Here is a 21,533-nt window from a genome sequence, read left to right as displayed (position 1 = left end):
CAAATGCTGTTTCTATAATTCCATATTATTCTATGGTGGCATGTAGGATGCTAACCTTAAAAATAAGCAGCATGCTTTTTCTGCTAGCTTGTTTTTATATATGTTTGAGACCCTAGATTATATAAAAAGTAATTTCCCAGTTTTGCCCATGGTGTACTCTTTTTTTATTTAGGCATTCAGAGCAACAGAAAATGTAAGAGCATGGTGAATGATCCCTACAGCCAGAATTCTCTTCTTGAAGCAAATGTAACTTTTTTGGCAGGACAGCCTTATCTTAGATGATAACAGCATCAAGGAATGAGGGTTTATTTTCTATACAATCCCTTTTTCTTTATAATCCACTATGGGTTCCTTTGTCACAACTTTGATTTTAGAGCTCCATGTGACTGTCTCTGTCATGTAGCTCAGATGAGGAAATTGAAGCTCAGAATAAATGATTTGCCATACATGGTGATCTCAGTTCAGTTCTAGACTGAACTGAGACTAGAACTCTACTTATTTTTATCCTGCATAATGTCATGGGATCTCCTGTTTGAATTTACTGCTAGGGCTTACCTAGGACCACTGTTCTAATACCTCTGAAGATAATGGAATAAGAGTGAGGTTTTAATTAGTTTGACTAATTGTTATGGTATTACCTGCATGTAGTATAACCTGAATTTTAAAGTGTTAAGAAAAACCCCTTTAAAGCTTTGAGTAGTAATTTTTTTCTGATTCTTTAATAATTTAATAAACTTTATAACTTTTGCCATCTGATTAACTCCTTGGAGCAAGGGGAGGAGCAAAGTAGCCCTCCACAGAAATTGTTAGGCCCTTTTGGTCCTGATGTTTTTCTCATTCCACATTCCTTCATTCTCTTCCCTTGCCATTTCTCTTTGAGTAGTGTCTCTCTCCCCAGTGTGGTGTCTGTATGTTTCATGCATTTGTATCCCATTTTGTTTCACCTGCAACACTGACCGCTTCACCATTCATTTTCAGTTCAATGCGAGTTCTCGGGGATGTTGTCAGGAGACCTCCCATTCATAGAAGAAGGTACAGAGTTCATTAACTTGATGGACTAACCATGTCACTTCTGAGCATATACTAACAAGCATCTCATTCTGCTTAATCCATGATTGGACCATCTGCTTTTAAGTAATGTCCCATCTAATTCAGGCAAATAAAATATAGGTACTTAGTAATTGCCAGTATCCATTTTATATGAAATGTTTTCTTTAATTTGAAGTTTTATGCTATTTTATCTTTTTTAAAAATTATTTTTAATTTTTTAAAATCTTGTGCTTATTGTTGTTCAGATGACTGTGATAATAGGGTCTCACCTAGCTTTCTCTAGGAGAGTTCGAAGAATTGTCTATGTCATGCCTATTTAATGGACCCTGGGGAGTACTTTTTTTTTTCTCCACAAAAGAAAAACCAGGAATGTGTGTGTGCTTGTGCACAGGCCCTAAAGTATTGTCAACACATTGTTTAATAATGTAATGAAAGACTTTATTACTAGACCACCTGGCATTTTCCATTCCATTGTGGATGTAGTCATTTCTTAAAGCAAGTCAGAGGCGTAAGTTCATTCCTTGGCCTTTGAATTCCTTAATTAGTATTTGTCAAGTAATATTTTGAAGCTAAAAATAAATGATTTGTAAGCTGAGAAGTAATTTCTAGTCAGATTGCTAATTTGCTTCAAATTTTCCATTGGATTTTCTTTAGAAGTCATTAGTGACCTTTTCTTCCATTGTTTAGAAAAATATTTAGAAATCCAAAAATTAGGGTTATATTACTGTTAGTTTCTCACATTAGGAGGCATTTATAAAGAAGTATTTTTAACTATTAGCTGAACCTGTTTGTTGGCAAGTAGGCAAATAGTGATCTTTCCTACTTTGTCTTTTTCAAGTGGATGCTTTCTTTAATTCCAGATTTTAGGCAAGAAATTGAGCTGAAATTCAGATATTCTCATGAATTTCAGATAATCATGATTCCTATGAAATTGTTCTTCCAGAAAATAAGTTGTTAAATAAGTTTTAACCCCATCTCTACTAAATAAGTATTTCAGTAGACGGTTCTTTGGAGATACGTTTGTCTGGGTCTTTATTAAAGCTCTTCAGTATGAGCTTATTAAAAACATGCACCTGATGACAAGGTGGGAGACGACAGATTGCTGGATGCGTCCGAGTTAGTGTATAGATGTGCCTGTCATCAACAACTCCAGCCAGTTTCATCCCTCGTGAAACTTATTTTTGTAGGAAGAACGTAATGTTTAATTTAAAATTTTGTAAAATCGAAACATTACAACAGGTATTATAAGGCAGGAGGAGGGACATTGTTGTTTTTTAATCTAGAACTTTCCAAATCTCAAAGCCGAAGAACTACTAAATATCCCTACTAATTGAGGAATTGAGGAAATGACGATGCTTTCAAAAATACTCTTAATTATGAAAGGAGTTTTCTGTTACCAGAAAGGGCAGATGTTGTAGACCATCTGCAACTTCCTTCCTGGTTCCTTAGAAAAGCTGTTATATCTTGGCCGGGCACGGTGGCTCACGCCTGTAATCCCAGCACTTTGGGAGGCTGAGCCAGATGGATTGCTTGAGCCCAGGAATTTGAGACCAGCCTGGGAAACATGGTGAAACCTCATCTCTACTAAAAACACAAAAATTAGCTAGGTGTGGTGGCATGTGCCTGTAATCCTAGCTACTCAGGAGGCTGAGGCAGGAGAATTGCTTGAACCCGGGAGGCAGAGGTTGCAGTGAGCCGAGATTGTGCAACTGCACTCCAGCCTGGGTAACAGAGTGAGTCTAAGTCTCAAAAAAAAAAAAGCTATCATGTCTGTCTTCCTGTCTCCCTATTGTTTTTCACTCTCTTCGTGTTAAATCTCCTCACAGTCTTCCACATCATTGTCATATCCTGAAAGTAAAGGAACATTTAAATCTGTAGAAGGAGGTTATTTTTAAGAATGATGGTTTGGCAGTGTATGTTCACTTACTGATTTGCCACATTCTTTTTCTAAAAAAGAAGTTGGATATTTAGGTAAAAATATGCCTATTTATTAACTGGAAGTTTAAAATTTAAGTTAATAATGTCAAAGAATGGACTTCTGAGTCTTATGTGTGTTTGTAAAATATGTATCTTCTCCTCACACAAGTAAATTATGTCAGTCTCATCCCACTTACCAGACCAGCGAAGTGTCTCCACTGTATTTTTACTTTCTGCTTCTGCACTTGTAAGCTTTATACCACGAATTTAATCTGATTTAAAATGTTTTGTACTATTTAGTTTTAAATGATACGGTAAAGATTTTTTAAAAGAGCCATGGGGTAGCTCTTACATCCTCCCACCATTTTCCTTGTCTCCTTTCTCCAGCCAAAAACCCCACTTGACAACAAAACAAAGTTATTAGATGTATCCAATATAGGTGTTTTTGGTGCCAGGTCTTCCCATCTGCAAGATTCTGGAGGGAGCCGAGTGGTTTTATTGTCCACAAGCTGTGCTTTTATCTCTTCTCAGAAAACAAAAGCATATCACCTAGAACTTTATGGCCCAGGTAGCAGCGTATTTTTTAAATGACAGCTTTTGTTAATAAAAATCCCGACGTTTCCATGCAGTTTCCTTTATAGAACACACAGTATTTTGAATTGATTATTGTTTTAGCTAGTGGTGTTTACTTAGCATTTCCAACCCCAGATTTTCTGTCCCTGCTGCTTGATAGTAAACACCCCTACTGGGATATTCAAGGAAGTAGATGATCAGATGGATTTTTTTTTATCTTGCAGGAAAGATGGAAACAAACTTGAAATTAAAAAGATACATTTCTAAGGCAGTGCCATATAATTCCTTTTTTAAAATTTTTATTATCAGCCAGGTGTGGTGGCTCAAGCCTATAATCCCAGCACTTCGGGAGGCTGAGGCAGGTGGATCACTTGAGGTCAGGAGTTTGAGACCACCCTGACCAACATGGTGAAAGCCCATCTCTACTAAAAAAAAATACAAAATTAGCTGGGTGTGGTGGTGCACACCTGTAATCCCAGCTACTCAGGAAGCTGAGGCAGGAGAATCGCTTGAACCCGGGAGACAGAGGTTGCGGTGAGCCACGATCGTACCATTACACTCTAGCCTGGGCAACAAGAGTGAAACTCTGTCTTGGGGGGGATTTTCATTGTCATTAAAATATAAGCAAATAATATAATCAGTGATATATGCTTTAACGTAACAGCCTAGTGAGTAGGGTTTGAAGATGGATGCCAGTGTTGACTAAGTATCTTATCATGCAGAATCTATTAATTAATTGTCTGGTTTGGTTGGATCCGTAATGGAAACACATGAAAAAAAAAAAAAACTGATGACTCCATGAGCCCACCAGAGCACAATTTGTCACTGTCTCTTTAAAAAAGTCTAGGATTAGAGATACTGTGGTAAGGGTGATATGGGAGTATGGGATGTACTGAGAGATTGTACCCAATGGTGGAGTTTGAAATACCTCTCATGTCTGAAGAGCAAGCCATAGGTAGTTGCCATGGTTCACTAGAAGGAATTTTTGGGTTTCAGGTTGAACTGGTGATACTGTAAAGAACCCACAGTCTTTTCCACAACACTGTCTAGACAGGAAAACATTTTTAAGTTTCTATGGTTTTTTATTATAGCCTTTTTAAAAATTGTCAATGTTACATTCCTATATTTTTTGTTGATCAAATAAATCCGTCTGTCTCTAACTATGCCCTTCATTTTTAAACCTAATAACCCCATTCCTGTTTCCTCTTTTCTCCCTGCATTTCTGTTTCTGTCTTTGATGTCATCCCCAGTATGAGCTGGTGCCCCTCTGGTGTGCAGTACTCTGCTGGCCTGAGTGCTGACTTTAATTACAGAAGGTATGATATTGTTATGTGTCCAGCCACCAAATGGGGAACCATAAAATATGCCATCAGGGCTTTTGGCTTGGAGCTGGCTTCTGTGTGGCTGGGATGCATATGTGCAGCCTGCTTTGTCTGTGAGCACAGCGTTTCATTGCCTTTGCTATGGGTGTCAATAACTCAACTGAAGGGATGCAGCCTAAGAGTCAGGTGATGCATCCTGTGTGTCTCAAATGGCCATAGATTTGATGTTTTCTGCACAGATTTATCTCTCTCTGTTTTGGTCGGTCTTGATTTTCAGATCCTAAAAATTCTTGGAACCCGAAGAAAACAATCAAAGAACCAAGGCAACTAATAAGATGCACTGATTTCTATTATGCTTCTAAATCCACCATTCTGTGTAGATTCCAAATTCAGAGACTCCTCATCGTTTCATATTCTTCTCTCAACTGAACAGCCAGATTTAATTACTAAAACATTTTCAGAATTAAGTTTTGCAGTAAGCATAGATCTGGTTTTCTTAGGCTTTTCAAGTAATTTCTTCTTCACTTAGCCCTTCTTCTTATCCCTGGTATTGAAAGTGAGTTTTACAGGCCAGGCATGGTGGCTCACACCTATAATCCCAGTACTTTGGGAGGCTGCGGTGGGTGGATCACCTGAGGTCAGGCATTGGAGACCAGCCTGAACAACATGGTGAAACCCCATCTCTACTAAAAATACAAAAATTAGCCAGACACGGTAGCAGGTGCCTGTATTCCCAGCTACTTGGGAGGCTAAGGCAGGAGAACCACTTGAACCCGGGAGATGGAGGTAGCAGTGAGCCAAGATCGCGCCACTGCACTCCAGCCTGGGCAACAGAGGGAGGCTCTGTCTCAAAAAAAAAAACCAAAAAACAAAAAAACGGAAAAGCAAGAAAATGAGGTTTACAGAGACATTTACTTGTAGTTAGTCATGATTTCTATTATATTGAAGAAAAACATATCCATTGTTTAATTTACCTACTAGAGAAAATAGAGATATATGGCTTCAGTTCGTAAGTTATTTACAAAACCAAAATAAATAAATAAAAATTAAAAAAAGCAAATACAAGTCCTGGACTGGTAGGTATGAACTTAATTGGAGCAGTTTTCTGTACAGTTTTCCTTGAGTGGAGGTAACTAAGTAGCTTCAGTATACCTTCAGATTGAATTCCAGCTCATTGTTAGCTGAGAACATGGTCAGCTGCAGCTATGTTTTGAGATATTGGTTATTTTAAAGAAGTTTCCGCTGCAGTTGTAACAGATGTGAATTATTCTAGTTAGCAACCCAAGGAGGTTAAATCACTAACCTGTCTCTGTAGCCTTCTGCTTACTGAAAATGCTTTTCATTCTGCAAACCACAGAATCTTTCTTGGAGGAATCCTCTTTAAAATGCCAAATCCTGATTGCCTTTGTTCCCTTTACCAATATCCAGGCAAAAAATTACAACTCTTTCTACTCTTAGACCTGGTTGCTTTTCAGCATTTGTTCATTAAGGTATTGTATGTGCCTGTCGCAACTAACAATTCTGGAGAAGCCTGTCAGCAGTAGTTTGGCCAGGTTGCGTAGATGGTAATGCTCATGAGTAACACTTGGGTTTTCTAGGGTGAAAGCATACCTGTAAAATTATAAAGGTCAACTTGAACGTAAAATTATAAAGGTCCACTTAATGGACATAAGGGCAAGTTACCCGGTTTGCCTTCTGAAAGTTACTTAAGCTCATATTTTCTCTGTGACATTTAATTACTTGGCATTAGTAGAGTTAGATTCACAAAGATTATTTAGATCAAGGAAAAAACATATATAAAATATCAGATAACTATGATCTGTCCATATAGTGTATAGAAAAAAATCTGAGAAGTGATCTTAGGTGGTTCAACATTTGGATAAATTTAATGCAGTGAGAAAATCTAAGTGCAGTATTCTTTCTCAGTATTCCAAGATCTGTGGGGGAAAGGTAGGTGGTATTCTTTGTGCCATGCCCTTTTAGACAGTTTTGCTAGCTGACATAGAAATAATACACAAACAAGGGAGATATACCCAAAGGGATTTTGTGTCCTCCTTTGTTTTTGAGACCCAGAAATAGAATGAATTAACTTTTGTGCCCTGTGTTCAGTTTCAGTCTAGAAGGCTTGACAGGAGGAGCTGGTATCGGAAACAAGCCATCCTCGTCTCTAGAAGTAAGCTCTGCAAATGCCAAAGAGCTCAGACACCCATTCAGTGGTGAGGAACGGATTGACTCTTTGGTGTCACTTTCAGAAGAGGACCTGGAGTCAGGCCAGAGAGAACATAGGATGTTTGATCAGCAGGTAAGTCTTAAATATGTCTAATTTGGAAAAAATGTATTTCACAAAATATGAACATAGAAGGCAAGGCTTCTGGTAGTATAAGGCTAGTAGCTATGATTACTTACCCATTTTATGATATACTTAATCTAGCACTAAACTAGGTTTTCAGCACTTAATTAAAAAGGGCCAGGCATGGTAGCTCATGCCTATAATCCCAGTGCTTTGGGAGGTTGAGGCGGGAGGATCAATTGAGCCCAGGAGTTCAAGACCAGCCTGGGCAACATAGCAGGACCCCCAATCTCTACAAAAAATTTAAAAATTAGCTGGACATGGTGGCTTGTGCCTGTAGTCCCAGCTACTTCGGAGGCTGAGGTAGGAGGATTACTTGAGACCAGGAGTTTAAGACTGCATTGAGCCGTGATTGCACCACTGCACTCCAGCTTGGGTGACAGAGCGAGACTCTGTCTCTAAAAATAAAAAAGAAAAAATAAAGAATACCATTAATCTGCATAGATTTAAATATTCCATCAAGGCACACTTTTTAAAATTAGGAAAGTATCCGGGATATTAAATTGAGTTTTTCCTTCTTATCTGAGACCGTCTTTTACCCTCTCAATAGTAAAATGAATCTTGAAATATGCTACATATCATTATTAATTTTCCCAGTTCTCTAAAACATATCCCAAGTTTCTCCTTTGTAGGAAAAAAATAAAAAACAAAACTTTCTTACTACATCTTCCAGGAAATGTCAGTTGATTCTCTCTCCTTCCCATCCCTACCAGAATTCATTTTTTTTTAAAATTATTATTTTTACACCTTAAGTTCTAGGGTACATGTGCACAACGTGCAGATTTGTTACATAGGTATACATGTGCCATGTTGGTTTGCTGCACCCATTAACTCGTCATTTACATTAGGTATTTCTCCTAATGCTATCCCTCCCCCAACCCCCTACCACACAACGGGCCTCGGTGTGTGATGTGCCCCGCCCTGTGTCCAAGTGTTCTCATTGTTCAGTTTCCACCTATGAGTGAGAACATGCAGTGTTTGGTTTTCTGTCCTTGGCGATAGTTTACTCAGAATGATGGTTTCCAGCTTCATCCATCTCCCTGCACAGGACATGAACTCATCCTTTTTAATGGCTACGTAGTATTCTATGGTGTATATGTGCCACATTTTCTTAATCCAGTCTATCATTGATGGACATTTGGGTTGGTTCCAAGTCTTTGCTATTGTTAACAGTGCCGCAATAAACATACGTGTGCATGTGTCTTTATAGTAGCATGATTTATAATCCTTTGGGTATATACCCACTAATGGGATTGTTGGGTCAAATGGTATTTCTAGTTCTAGATCCTTGAGGAATCACCACACTGTCTTCCACAATGGTTGAACTAGTTTACAGTCCCACCAACAGTGTAAAAGCCGTTCCTATTTCTCCACATCCTCTCCAGCATCTATTGTTTCCTGACTTTTTAATGATCACCATTCTAACTGGTGTGAGATGGTATCTCATTGTGGTTTTGATTTGCATTTCTCTGATGGCCAGTGATGATGAGCATTTTTTCATGTGTCTGTTGGCTGCATAAATGTCTTCTTTTGAGAAGTGTGTGTTCATATCCTTTGCCCACTTTTTGATGGAGGTTTTTTTTTTCTTATAAATTTCTTTAAGTTCTTTGTAGATTCTGGATATTAGCCCTTTGTCAGGGGGGTAGATTGCAAAAATTTTCCGCCATTCTGTAGGTTGCGTGTTCACTCTGATGCCTACCAGAATTCTTAAGAGAGCATCTATGCTCCCTGCCTTCTCTTTTTAAAATTTTATTTATTTACTTATTTAGAGACAGGGTCTCACTCTGTCGCCCAGACTGGAGTGCAGTAGTGCCATCACAGGTCACTGCAGCTTCAACTTCCCCAGTTCAAGTGATCCTTCTGCCCCAGTCTCCCAAAGTGCTGGCATTACAGGTGTGAGCCACTGCTCCTGGCCTTTGCCTTCTCTATATCACCACCTAATCATCTCTTAATTTCTGCTGCCACCAGTCTCTTGAAACTCCTGTCTTGAAGGTCATGGATTTCCATGTCAGCCAAATCAAAGTGATTTCTTAGTTCTCATCTTCTGGGTGTCCTCATTATCACTTACCACTTTTGACAATTCCTCAGGGAGGTTTTGAGTTGAGAATTCAAATTATTTGCTTTTATAGCATTGTACCTCACTGCAAGTCTTTTCTCTTCCTCTTGGGTCAGAAGAGTGATTAATTTATGAAAGCATTCTGGGATGCATCTTATTTCCTCCAAATGAAAGACTTATAATTAAAAAAAAACTGTTTTTGAATAGATGACTGGAGTTTGAGGCAAAAATCTAATGATACATTTCTAATTAAACAAAAATGTTGATAGCCTCTTCCTTGATTTGCTGAGTAGGACTTTGTGTAGAAGTTTAAATTTTTATTACATCCTACTACGAAGCACTAACATGACCAAATATAAACTTGACACTGAAGGATTATCTTAGTAGTTATTGTAACACTTATGCTTGTGTGAGACCAGACGAATAGAGATTTAGGCATAATGAAAATCAGTTGAAGAGTGAATTTTGCCCCTTTTAAAAATTTTTCTACTTGTTCTGATACTTCAGAAAGAGTTAGAAAAAATAGGAATATGAAGAATATGCTTGTTGAAGCAAGTGATTTAGATTTACTTAGCCTAATGGTAACAGAAAAAGGAAGAAAAAAATAGGAACAATCCTTGGGTGGCTACTGAGCACAGCTTTGCTAAGGGTAAATCAGTGAAAAAATCTTTAAAATAAATTGCACTTTGAATTTATAGAATCCTTTGGAAATCATTTACAAGATGAGGTAAAATACCAAAATTGTGGATTTGTAAACAGAATCATAGACCAAGACTGATATATCCCATCAGATTCAGCTCAAGCTCATTTAAATGACTTGCCTAAGGCCGTGTAAGTGGCTATTAGCTGAACAGTATTAAACTCAAGAGTTCCTGGCTATTAATTTGTCTACTTTTTTCCAGGTTTTTGGAGTAGATGAGTTTTCAATGAGGAAATAAGAATGATTTAATTTTCTTAATATTATTTATGTGATACCTTTTCTAAGATGGATATTTCCAGGAATTTGACAGATAACCCTGCATTTTAGTAAGAAGTTACTACCACTGATGTGTTTCTAAAATGGACTGTCTTTCTGAAGTGGACTTTCTGATTCAGTCTTTCTAGATAAAGTTGTTGTTTTAGTGCCTTGCTATGCTTAGCCTTCCTGGAATCTCTACTTACCCATAGTTTTTATCTTGTATGGAACCTCAGAGTAGGTATTTGAGCTGCTTGTTTCACTCTGATCTGGACGAGTTGCCTGCAGCCAACTTCCTGTTAAAAGTCTCTGCCTTTCACTGAGGTCATTTTTTAGATCTCACAGTTGTATTTGAAACATAGCAACTGTTTGCCTCAGCTGCCATGGTTACACATGAAACAAGCTCTAAATAATCAGAAGTCTGGCCTAATTGAGTCAAGTTCATGCTAGTAACGGATTTTTTGCTGCTTCCCTTTCAACATGTGTGAGTCATAAGGAGGCAGATTTCATTCTGTGAAAGGAAAGGATTAATGATAAAGTCAGTTAACAATTGGAATGGGCTCTTATCACCAGAAGTGTGCTAGTGGGCACTAGATGACTGTCTTTCAGGGATATTGTACCAGAAACTTCTGCAGGTGGTTGGATTACATGGTCTCAGAGCTGCTGTGAATTTACTGAGAGAGTTAAATTATCAAATTTCAGTTACCTTTATGTTCATGTAGAATCAGTATCATCTTAGAAGAGGATAGGGAAGAGATTTAGGCTTCTTTCCAGATACACTGTTGTTTTGTTTGTGATCTTAAGACACTTTATTTGAATCTCAATTTCCTATTACTTAAAATCAGAGGCCAGGCCTGGTGGTTCACATCTATAATCCCAGCACTTTGGGAGGCTGAGGTGGGTGGATCAGTTGAGCTCAGGGATTTAAGACCAGCCTGGCCAACATGGTGAAACCCTGTCTCTACCAAAAATACAAAAAATTAGCTGGGCATGGTGGTGCACCCCTGTAATCCCAGCTACTCAGGAGGCTGAGGCAGGACAATCGCTTGAACCTGGGAGGCGGAGGTTGCAACGAGCCGAGATCATGCCACTGCACTCCACCCTGGGCGACAGAGTGAGACTCTGTCTCAAAAATAAAAATAGACTGCGCGCAGTGGCTCACGCCTGTAATCCCAACACTTTGGGAGGCCGAGGCGGGCAGATCACAAGGTCAGGAGCTCGAGACCTGCCTGACCAACATGGTGAAACCCCATCTCTACTAAAAATACAAAAATTAGCTGCGAGTGGTGGCACGCACCTGTAATCCCAGCTACTCAGGAGGCTGAGGCAGGAGAATCGTTTTAACCCAGAGGCGGAGGTTGCAGTAAGCCAAGATTATGCCACTGCACATCAGCTGGGTGACAGAGTGAGACTCTGTCTAAAAAAAAAAAGTAATAAATAAAATAAAAATAAAGCAAAATCAGAATACTATTACTGATATTCTACTATATCTGTATGAAGAAATATTTAGATTTTCAAAGAACAAGTATTGTATGTAGTTTGATATTTCCAGTGAAATTATTTTTAAGTGATTATGCATCCAGCAGATATTTATTAAGTACTTACTAAGTTTGAAACATTGTTAGATGCTATGAGGGATACAGAACCACTGTAAAGAATGGATACTCTAATGATCCCTGTTTTACAGATGAGAAAACTAAGCCTCAGAAAAGCTAAGTAACTTTTCTGAAATCGAGCAGCTGTTAAGTAGCAGGAGCAGACATTAACCTAAGTCTGTCTGACCACAAGCCCTGTGCTCTCACCCCCTTCTTTACTGCCTTATTTTACTATGTAGGTCTAATTACAAGGTTTTATGCTTATCTAGAAATATGAGAGCATATGCTTACAACCTGTTCTTTACTTTTTTACTTCACAGATATGTCACAGATCTAAGCAGCAGGGATTTAATTACTGTACATCAGCCATTTCCTCTCCATTGACAAAATCCATCTCATTAATGACAATCAGCCATCCTGGATTGGACAGTGAGTATACTACTTTTTAAAAAAATTAAATGTATTAAATCTTAACCACTCTTCCTATTATTTTTCTCACTTTAAGACCCTTAACATTACCTGCCAAAATTTGCTTACTGCTTCTTTGAGTGGCTCAGCACTTAAACAGAAAAGGTGGCATAGGGTTTTATGTTGAGATCTTCTTCCTTTTACCTAAAAATATCCTTAATACATTAAGTTTATTGTATTCGTGGGCATAAATCTGACACACTTTTTAAAATTTTTTTATTTTGAAATAATTTTAGACTTGAAAAATAGTTACAAATAATATACACTGGGAAAAAAATTGCAAAAATAGTACAAAGTATTCCCATGTATTCTTCACTTCCAGTCCTCAAATGTTAGAATACTTGTTTCGCCAGCCTCTCTCCCTCTCTTTATCACTCCCCTTAAAGATTTTTTTCTGAAATACTTGAGAAAGTTATATCCATAACACTCCTTTACCTCTAATTTAGTGTATATTTTCAAAAAACAAAGATATTGTCTTATATTACCATAGTGTATGAGTACCATATACTGGCTTCTCTGGCCGCTGAGTGCCAGCATTAGTATATAAGAGTTTAAGGTACTCTTATATGCTATGGTAGTACTATATTACCATAGTATAATTATCCAAATCAGGAAATTAATATCGATAAAATTATGTTATCTAGTATGTACACCTTACTCAGATTTCGAATTTTCTCACTTATTTCTGGGTCCAAGATTCCATCAAGAATATACATTGAATTAAGTTGTCATGTCTCTTTAGACCCCTTTAATCTAAAAAGTTCCTCAGTTGATCTCTGTCTTCCATGAATTTGTCAGTGGAGAAACCTGGCACAGTAACTGACCTGAGCTTTTCTACAATGTCAAGCTCAAGAAGGACAAAGCAAGACTGAGACAGAGATTTAGTTGAGTGAAGGCCAGTAGGATTACACCTGAAAGGGGTTAGTGGACCTGTATGCGGGTTCAGATCAACCGGCGATGGAAGTTATGTAGAGATGTCATGGCATCCATAAGCACAGGGCCTTGTGATGCTCAAAAACATACTTGGATTGGATCAGTGTTGTTTGTCACAAAAAAGGCAACTTGTTCTTTGAGAAGCCTCGTTTTTTATTTTTTAAATGTTGATTTTTTTATGAGTAGTTGCTGTGTGGGATCTGGATATAAAGATTAAATTCTCATCAAAGAGGGAGTGAGTGATACATTATGTTCTTTGCTGCTGAAAGACCATGTGTCTTGGAGGCTGAAGCAAAGGAAATAAACACACTCTCCTGGTGTTTATGGGGTTTCCTCATTGTTCCCTGATATAATTCAGTTTAAGAGTTGGTGACAGAAGCAGATGCCCTGTATTCATGGGATGTTCCATCTCACTTCATGACTTACTGGGATCCTAATTTTTAAAATTTTCACAGTGGAATTAAGACATAATGGCTGACTCTAGCCAGACATGGTGACACATGCCTGTAGTCCAGCTCTTCAGAGGCTGAGGCAAGAGGATCATGAGCCCAGGAGGTCAAGGCTGCAGTGAGCTGTGATGGCACCACTGCATCCCAGCCTGGGTGATAGAGTGAGACACTGCCTCAAAAAAAAAAAAAAAAAAGAGAGAGAAAGACATAAAGGATGATTCAGTTAACTTTTTTCTTGTTTTCATGTGATTAATATTTCAAATACAAATCTAGCCTATTTGACAAAAGGTGTCTAATGAAGACTTATTTTCAAAGATATGTCCCCCAGAACTGTGACAGAAGTAGCTTTTCCTGTTTTTGCTTGTTTTGATTTGTTTTTAAATTTGGCTTTGAGTTAGACATTTGGCTTGTATAGAATGGAAATTACAATTGAATAGTTTGCAGTGAATTTGGTAAGCCAGAATGCTAGCACTCAGTAGCCAGAGAAGGCCAGGAAGGTACTCTAAGTGAGACATTTCAGCTGAGTGTGCCCTCCTTCCATGACCAGCAAGTGTGGTGACATAGTGGATATTGTACTTCTACAGCAACAGATACCTAGTACCAACAGAATGTGTCCCATAGAGAGACCTTTTTCCTATATTTTGTGACATGCTTTCTTCCTTGTGGATGAAGCACTTCATTATTTTTCCTTCACAAAACAAGGTGCTTTTTGACTGTGTTTTCAGTTGCTATCCAAACACCATAAATAATACAGCTAACTCCCCAAAGCACTATTCTAGAGGTTCTGACACATAGAGCTTTTCTTCCCATTGCTGAGAATTTTTCTGCTTAACTCACCTAGGGAACCTGATTTCAGTAGTAGACTGCTGTCAAAAGTGGAGCTTCAAGCAAGAGTTTATTCCTTTCATCCAAATGTAATACCCTCCTTCTGATTTGTAGCGTGCGTTTCGTGCAGGCTGGAATGATAGCTAGCCCCACATACCTTCCTAATAGCATATGCTGCAACAGAAGGACCCATCAACCTTAATGTCACTACTTCTCCTTAGTTCCTCCTATATACAATTAAAATAGTTTCCCAACTGTATTTGTTATTCTGCACTAGAAACATAATACATCATTTTGGAAATGTTAAAATTCTGACTAAAGAGAAGACTAAAACTTGTGTTAAAGTGTGTGTGGTATGCCTTAAGCCTCGGGATAACTGATACTTCATAATTTGCTCCAGACTCAAGTGTTCAATTCCAAGTCACTTAAATACTCAGCATGATTCATCTATGGTCATAGTCTCCCTAACTGAAATAGTGTCATAATTAAAATCTTCAGTGATTTTTAAAGCCTAAAATGTTTGGTACACTTAAAATATTTTAACTGATATTTTAAGCACTTAGTGGCTGTATTACTTTGAGCTTGTTACTGAAGCTCTCTGCCTCAATTCAGCTGTTAAATGGGGATGATAATGTGATGTGGCTTAAATCTGACTTCATTTGAAGTCCATAGCATATTTTCTGTCATATAATGAGCACATGCTGTCATTGTGGAGTGTGATTGTTCATAATAACCAGAACAGTGCCAGGGTCCATTTTTCTCTGCCCACAGCTTAAGCAAGGTTAAACATTACCATTGCTAGGACATTGTCCCTTGTTGTCTTGCACTTGGCTGTTTATTATGAGCGTGCTTGTTTAGGAACAGAATGTTTTCTAAACTCAACCTAATCTCACTGCTTTCCAGCTTTTACCTGTGCTCTTTTTCATTCTAAAGAAATTATTAGTTTTCCTCGACCACAGTTTATCACAGCTGTCAGTAAAACTTGAGCATTTCTGAAAGTGTATTTCCACTGAGCTGTTGTCCAGAATGTCTTTTTTTCGGTCATTTGCTAGATTAGAAAAACAGACAAACTTGTAGCATTATTTCTAAGCTGGGATCTGTTTTTAAAAAAATCTATTGATGTAAAGGAAAATACTGAATAGAGAGGGTGACTAAAATATTTCTGTATCACTTTCTGGGGTGGAAAGTAGGCAAGCAGTAGCTTCTTTAGGAACCACAGAGGACAGGAAAAGCTGCAGTGGCTCCGGTCTTGGACTTACCATCTTAATTCGAAGGGTGGGATATGATGAGCGTGACTTGCCGGCCATTTTTTAGGGGGTCGCAGTAGCACAGGTGCTGGCTGTGTCATGAGGCTTGGTGCCTGGGAGGACTGCCCTGAGAGAAACTTCTCCACGGAATGTGTTCACAGCATTTCTCCTCCTTGCATCAGAGAAAGATTGTGTGGGGCCTTTTTCTCCCACTGTGCTGGGAAACATAGATGGTTTCTTGATAGAACTTAAAAATAAATTTTATTTGCACATGTATAGAATTCAGTTATTACAGATGATCCTTTTTTTTTTTTTGGAGACAATCTTGTTCTGTCGCCCAGGCTGGAGTGCAGTGGCATGATCTTGGCTCACTGCAAGCTCTGTCTCTCAGGTTCACGCCATTCTCCTGCCTCAGCCTCCTCAGTAGCTGGGACTGCAGGTGCCCACCACCACACTCGGCTAATTTTTTTTGTATTTTTTTAGTAGAGACGGGATTTTACTGTGTTAGCTAGAATGGTCTCGATCTCCTGCCCTCGTGATCCGCCTGCCTCGGCCTCCCAAAGTGCTGGGATTACAGGCATGAGCCACCGTGCCCGACCCAGATGATCCCTTTCTATGGCTGTGTTTTTAACCTTTTCATTGCTCCCACCTAGAAGATGCTTCAAATAATAGAGAATCTGCTTGATTGCATCCCTGGAAACACATTAGTGGTGATAATGTTGAAAGGGGAATTATACCCTTTAGATGTTTTAACTTCATATGCTTCTTAATGAGATTTCATTTTCCCCTTCATTTTGCATGGTTTGTTACAGGTTGAGCATCCCTAATTTGAAAGTCTGAAATTCTCCAAAATCTGAAACGTTTGAGCACCAACATGATGCCACAAGTGGAAAATTCCACATATAAGACCTTAACAAAATTATGTAAAATATTATATAAAATTACCTTCAAGCTATGTATATAAGCTGTATATGAAACAAATGAATTTCATATTCAGATGTGGTTCCCTTCCCCAAGATGTCTCATCATATATATGCAGATATTCCAAAATTCAAAATCTGAAATACTTCTGACCCCAAGCATTTCAGAAGGTGTACTCTATATGTATCACAAAGAAGGGCAGTTTCCCTTGGGGTCATTTTTACACCTTTGTTTATGGCATGTGAGTCTTCCAAGTTTCTTAAGCATGTTTTGATGGGAGTAGTAGCTTGTAGTTGTATGGCATGCATTAGACTGTGACAGCTAAGGCCATCTTGAGAGCTGAACTGTGGCAGTTATATATCTGTACCAGATCTTTAAAAAGGTAAAGGATCTGTGTGACCAAAGATCAAGGTGGGCCTCTGGAAAGTTAGGCATCAGTGCTATTGAGGATATTTTATCTCTGTTTTCTGGATTTCTTCTCTCTCTAACTGTGACGGGAATTTACTGAAATGTGTGTGTGTGTGTGTGTGTGTGTGTGTGTATGAATACATTATATATATTCTTAGCACAGTTCTGTTTGGAAAAGATAACATTGACAAATACATCGGAACAAAAATGTAATCAGACTTCTTTTTGACATTTTCATTAAATTGTAAGGTTGGAAAACATGCATGTTCATTAAATGCATATATAAATATAAACTTTAATTCAAATACCTTGTAAAATTGAATTGTGTTACCAGAACATTTCCTTTATATATGTTGGAAATTTCTGTATGTCAGGGATACTCTAGATACTCATCACATAAGATTTTTCCTTATGATCCATGATTTTGTGGCACATGAAGGAGATGTTCTTAGATTCTGAGTAATACGGGCAGCTCATTTTCATTTTCTAAATCTGTTTCACATTTGGAGGCACATCAGAACACACATTACAGTAGTATCTTACTTTTTGCACAAGACTCTAACTGCCTGAGAAACTAGTGTGTATTTGTACCAACATTTCTTTGATCTGTTACTTGGAGTAGCTGCAACAGCAAACAGTGATGTCACTTAGCATTTATCTGGGGTGTGGAGTGGCTTTCATAATAGGTAGGTACAGGGCTTTTTCTCTCATTTCATTTAGGACATTGAGATTCCAGAAAGTCTGACAAAGGGAAGTTCATTTATTAATGTGTTTATCCAGTAAATATTTGAGTACCTACTCTTTTCCATACACCAGGCTAGACAGTGGTAGGAGAGGGGTGAACTCACAGGTAGGGTTCCTTTCCTCACCACATTTACAGATGAGAATAAGTGAATCTAACAGAAAATGGTAAATGCAGCAACTTAAACATTTGATGTTATAGGACTGATAGACCTAAGGGGTCAGAGAAGGCTGACTGAGGAAAAGTAATATTAAAGTTTGGACCAGAAAGAAACTGGGAATTAGCTGGGTCAATTAGTATGTGGAAAGCAAGACTGAGGAATTTGGGCCTCTGCCTGAGGGAATTGGAATCATTTACATTGATTAAATTGATCAAATAATTGATTAGAGCACTTCAGGCTGACCATAGTGAGAATGTATTGGGAGGAGAGATTGGATCAGTAGAAGGGTTTTTTTTTTTTTTTTTTTTTTTTTTTTTTTTTTGAGACGGAGTCTCACTCCATCGCCCAGGCTGGACTGTAGTGGTGCTGTCTCGGCTCACTGCAACCTCTGCCCCCCGGGTTCAGGCAATTCTCCTGCCTCAGCCTCCTGAGTAGCTGGGTTTACAGGTGCTCACCACTATGCCCAGCTAATTTTTTGTATTTTTAGTAGAGACGGGGTTTCACCATGTTGGCCAGGCTAGTCTCAAACTCCTGACCTTGTGATTTGCCCACCATGGCCTCCCAAAGTGCTGGGATGACAGGCGTGAGCCACCGCTCCCAGCCAATAGAAGGCTTTTGCAGGATTCAAGTTACAGTAGTAGACAGTGTCCTGAACCAAGGCAGAGAGCAGTGGCAATAGGGGAGGAATAGAGGTTGAGCTGGAAGACAAAGTGAAAAAGCCTAGTGAAGTGTGATAGAAGGATTCAGGGATGGTGCCCAGGTTTCCATCTTGATTAATGAGTTAGATGTTGGTACCACTCACTAAATGAAGGAACACAGGAGGAGGAACAGGTCTGCAGGAAAAGATAAGTTCACTTACCTGCTTTTGGAGCTTTAGCTGCCTGTGGAACATCCACCCACAGGTGAGCAGGGAGAGGAATGAGCCTAGAGCTAAACAGAGAGATCTGGCTTCCAGATTAGAAAGATGTGAGTCACCAGTGTCTTGTATGCAGATTGTTGTTAAGAGGTAGAGTGAATGAGGAGATTTGGGGTGAGGGAGAAGAGAGCCAGATATAAAATCCTGAGGAACACCACTACTAGATGTTTTTAGTATACTTTTAAGGAAGAGAACCCCAGGTATGAATTGTGATTATTCTTATTTTCATAATCTAACAGGTATGTATTTATTAGCCAAATTTTTTAGAAACTGCATTAGAATTCTGTATATTCAGAAATGGAGATGAGAATGTAAACAAATTATTACATCATTCACCTAGACAGCATTTCCCGAAACCACATAGGCCATTGACATTATACTGTTTCCCCATATGCTGAAGGCCCTGGAGTAATCCGTGCATGCTCTAATGTCTTCTGTGAACCTCCTTCTCAGCTCAGCAGCAGATGTGGCCAGCAAGGCGGATCTCCATCAGCATCTCTCCGCTCCTCCTTAAGTCTAAAACTCTCTTTTCTCTTGGCTCTTCTTATTCGAGTGATGAGGAGGAGGAGTTGCATAGTAAGTAAGCAACTTTGGTGTCCAGTGACTGTTCTTGAAGGTCTGACCAGCTCAGAAAATGCTGTAGGCTTGGTACTAAGAAATTGTTTGGGGGCTTTTAGCCTCTTGCATGCCATCCTTTGTAAGTCATTTGTCTTTATGCTTGCCTTTGAGAATTGGTTTGGATAGAACATTTTTTTGTCTTCTGTATAGTACTAACACTGAGCCACTGGCCTCCTGATTCCAGGGCACAAGATAATCTTTCTAGCACACAGATACCCTCAAAGGTGTAGGGGATGTGTTCCCATCCCATTGTGTACTCTTTGTAATAATACCGTGTGCTGATTTCACAAACTTTTTATTTGACCATTTAATGTAAGTTTTATTTTCCTTGTTTTGTTCTGTCTCATGGGACAGATATCTACATGTTCATCTGTGGTATTTAAAAGCTATTGTTACACTTTTTTTCTTCTCCTTTTCAGACCATTTCTTTAAAAATACCTTTTCTTTAAGATTAGACCCTATGAATTAGAGGGAGGGAGTTATATACGGTTTTTTGTTTTTGTTTTTGTTTTTGAGATGGAGTCTCGCTCTGTCGCCCAGGCTGGAGTGCAGTGGCACGATCTCGGCTCCCAGGTTCACGCCATTCTTCTGCCTCAGCCTCGCGAGTAGCTGGGACTACAGGCGTCCGCCACCATGCCCAGCTGATTTTTTTTGTATTTTTAGTAGAGACGGGGTTTCACCATGTTATCCAGGATGATCTCGATCTCTTGACCTCATGATCCTCCCACCTCGGCCTCCCAAAGTACTGGGATTACAGGCGTGAGCCACAGTGCCCGGCTGGAGTTATATATGTATTTATCTCCTACTTTCTCTCTCCTTTTGAACTTTTCTTTTTAGTTCTTTGGATAAGCTAGGCTTCAGATGAATACATTCTTCCTTGATAATGCCTAGTATAAAAACTTTACAAGGTATCAATTTTAGTAAACTTGGAAAAGAAAGAAATTCCCCCTTCATGAAAATTACAGTCTTCAGTTGTGCAAGATTTCTAGAATATTCCAGGATTGCTTTTAATGGAGAGACCACTTATAATAGAAAGTTAAATAAAATTGTTTTTATATAACTAGTATTATGAGTCTGAGACAATTACCATACCCGTATGATTAAGCACCCTAATTCCCTACCACTGGCTGATTCTAAGTTTCAGTAATATTGTTTCTCAAACTGGCATTTTCACACTATTCTTAAAGGGAAGTGCCTTATGCACATTAAGACAGTTTAGTTAATTTGGTTTTAAATGGAGGCCTTATTAAGGATTTGGTATATTTTTCACTAATAAAAGATGTTTGAAAAATAGACACAGAATAAGATGATCCCATTTGTAATAGAAGGAAAGTTGTGAAAATCCACTCTTAACTTTGGGTATTCAGAAATTCAAAGCTGTTTCATTTCATAGTATTTGTAATAGTCCGGGTGCAGTGGCTCACACCTCTAATCCCAGCACTTTGGGAGGCCGAGGAGGGGGGGATCACTTGAGGTCAGGAGTTTGAGACCAGCCTGGCCAACATGGCGAAACCCTGTCTCTACTAAAAAAACAAAAAACAAATTAGCTGGGCATAGTGATGGGCACCTGTAGTCCCAGTTACTTGGGAGGCTGAGGCAGGAGAATCGCTTGAACCTGGGAGGTGGAGGTTGCAGTGGGCCGAGATCATGCCACTACACTCTAGCCTGAGTGACAGAGTGAGACTTCATCTCAAAAAAAAAATCAAAGTATTTGTAATATACCGGGACATCTAAAAGGTCATGGTAACTTAACTAAAATTTTTAGCAGTGGAAAAGTTGAAAATATAGGAGTCATAGATTCTCCTATATTTTCACAATCACATGTGTGTTCAGTCTTTAATCTATTCCACAGATATCTGCTGGAAGCTTATGATTGGCCTTGCTTTGTGTTGGCTGATATTTTTCTGCATTATGAATTTTATTTTTATTTAGTTCATATTACTAGGGTGGTAACTTACTAGGTAATTGCTTAAATGTATAATAGAATCCAGGCAAGCTTAGAAAATTTAATGCTGCTTATATCACTGA

At 38.7% G+C, this 21,533-nt stretch overlaps 1 protein-coding gene across 8 annotated transcripts in view; it reads left to right on the top strand.

Moving 5' to 3' along the window:
* Positions 1-21,533, top strand: part of AKAP13 (A-kinase anchoring protein 13) — a 347,162-nt gene that overhangs the window by 266,025 nt on the left and 59,604 nt on the right. For 5 of the 8 annotated variants that reach the window (XM_032175851.2, XM_032175850.2, XM_032175854.2 and 2 more), the window contains 4 exons: positions 979-1,032; positions 4,791-4,856; positions 6,972-7,164; positions 12,139-12,247. In XM_032175851.2, coding sequence (XP_032031742.1) covers positions 979-1,032; positions 4,791-4,856; positions 6,972-7,164; positions 12,139-12,247 — 422 coding nt within the window. The remainder of the gene's footprint in view (positions 1-978; positions 1,033-4,790; positions 4,857-6,971; positions 7,165-12,138; positions 12,248-21,533) is intronic. The other 3 variants (XM_032175859.2, XM_058427184.1, XM_058427183.1) reach the window with 2 other exon arrangements.

Source organism: Hylobates moloch, unplaced genomic scaffold, assembly GCF_009828535.3.
Source record: "Hylobates moloch isolate HMO894 unplaced genomic scaffold, HMol_V3 SCAFFOLD_14, whole genome shotgun sequence".
Taxonomy (NCBI): Eukaryota; Metazoa; Chordata; class Mammalia; order Primates; family Hylobatidae; genus Hylobates; species Hylobates moloch.
Note: the sequence above shows the minus strand (reverse complement) of the source record. Positions and strands in the feature narration are given on the sequence as shown.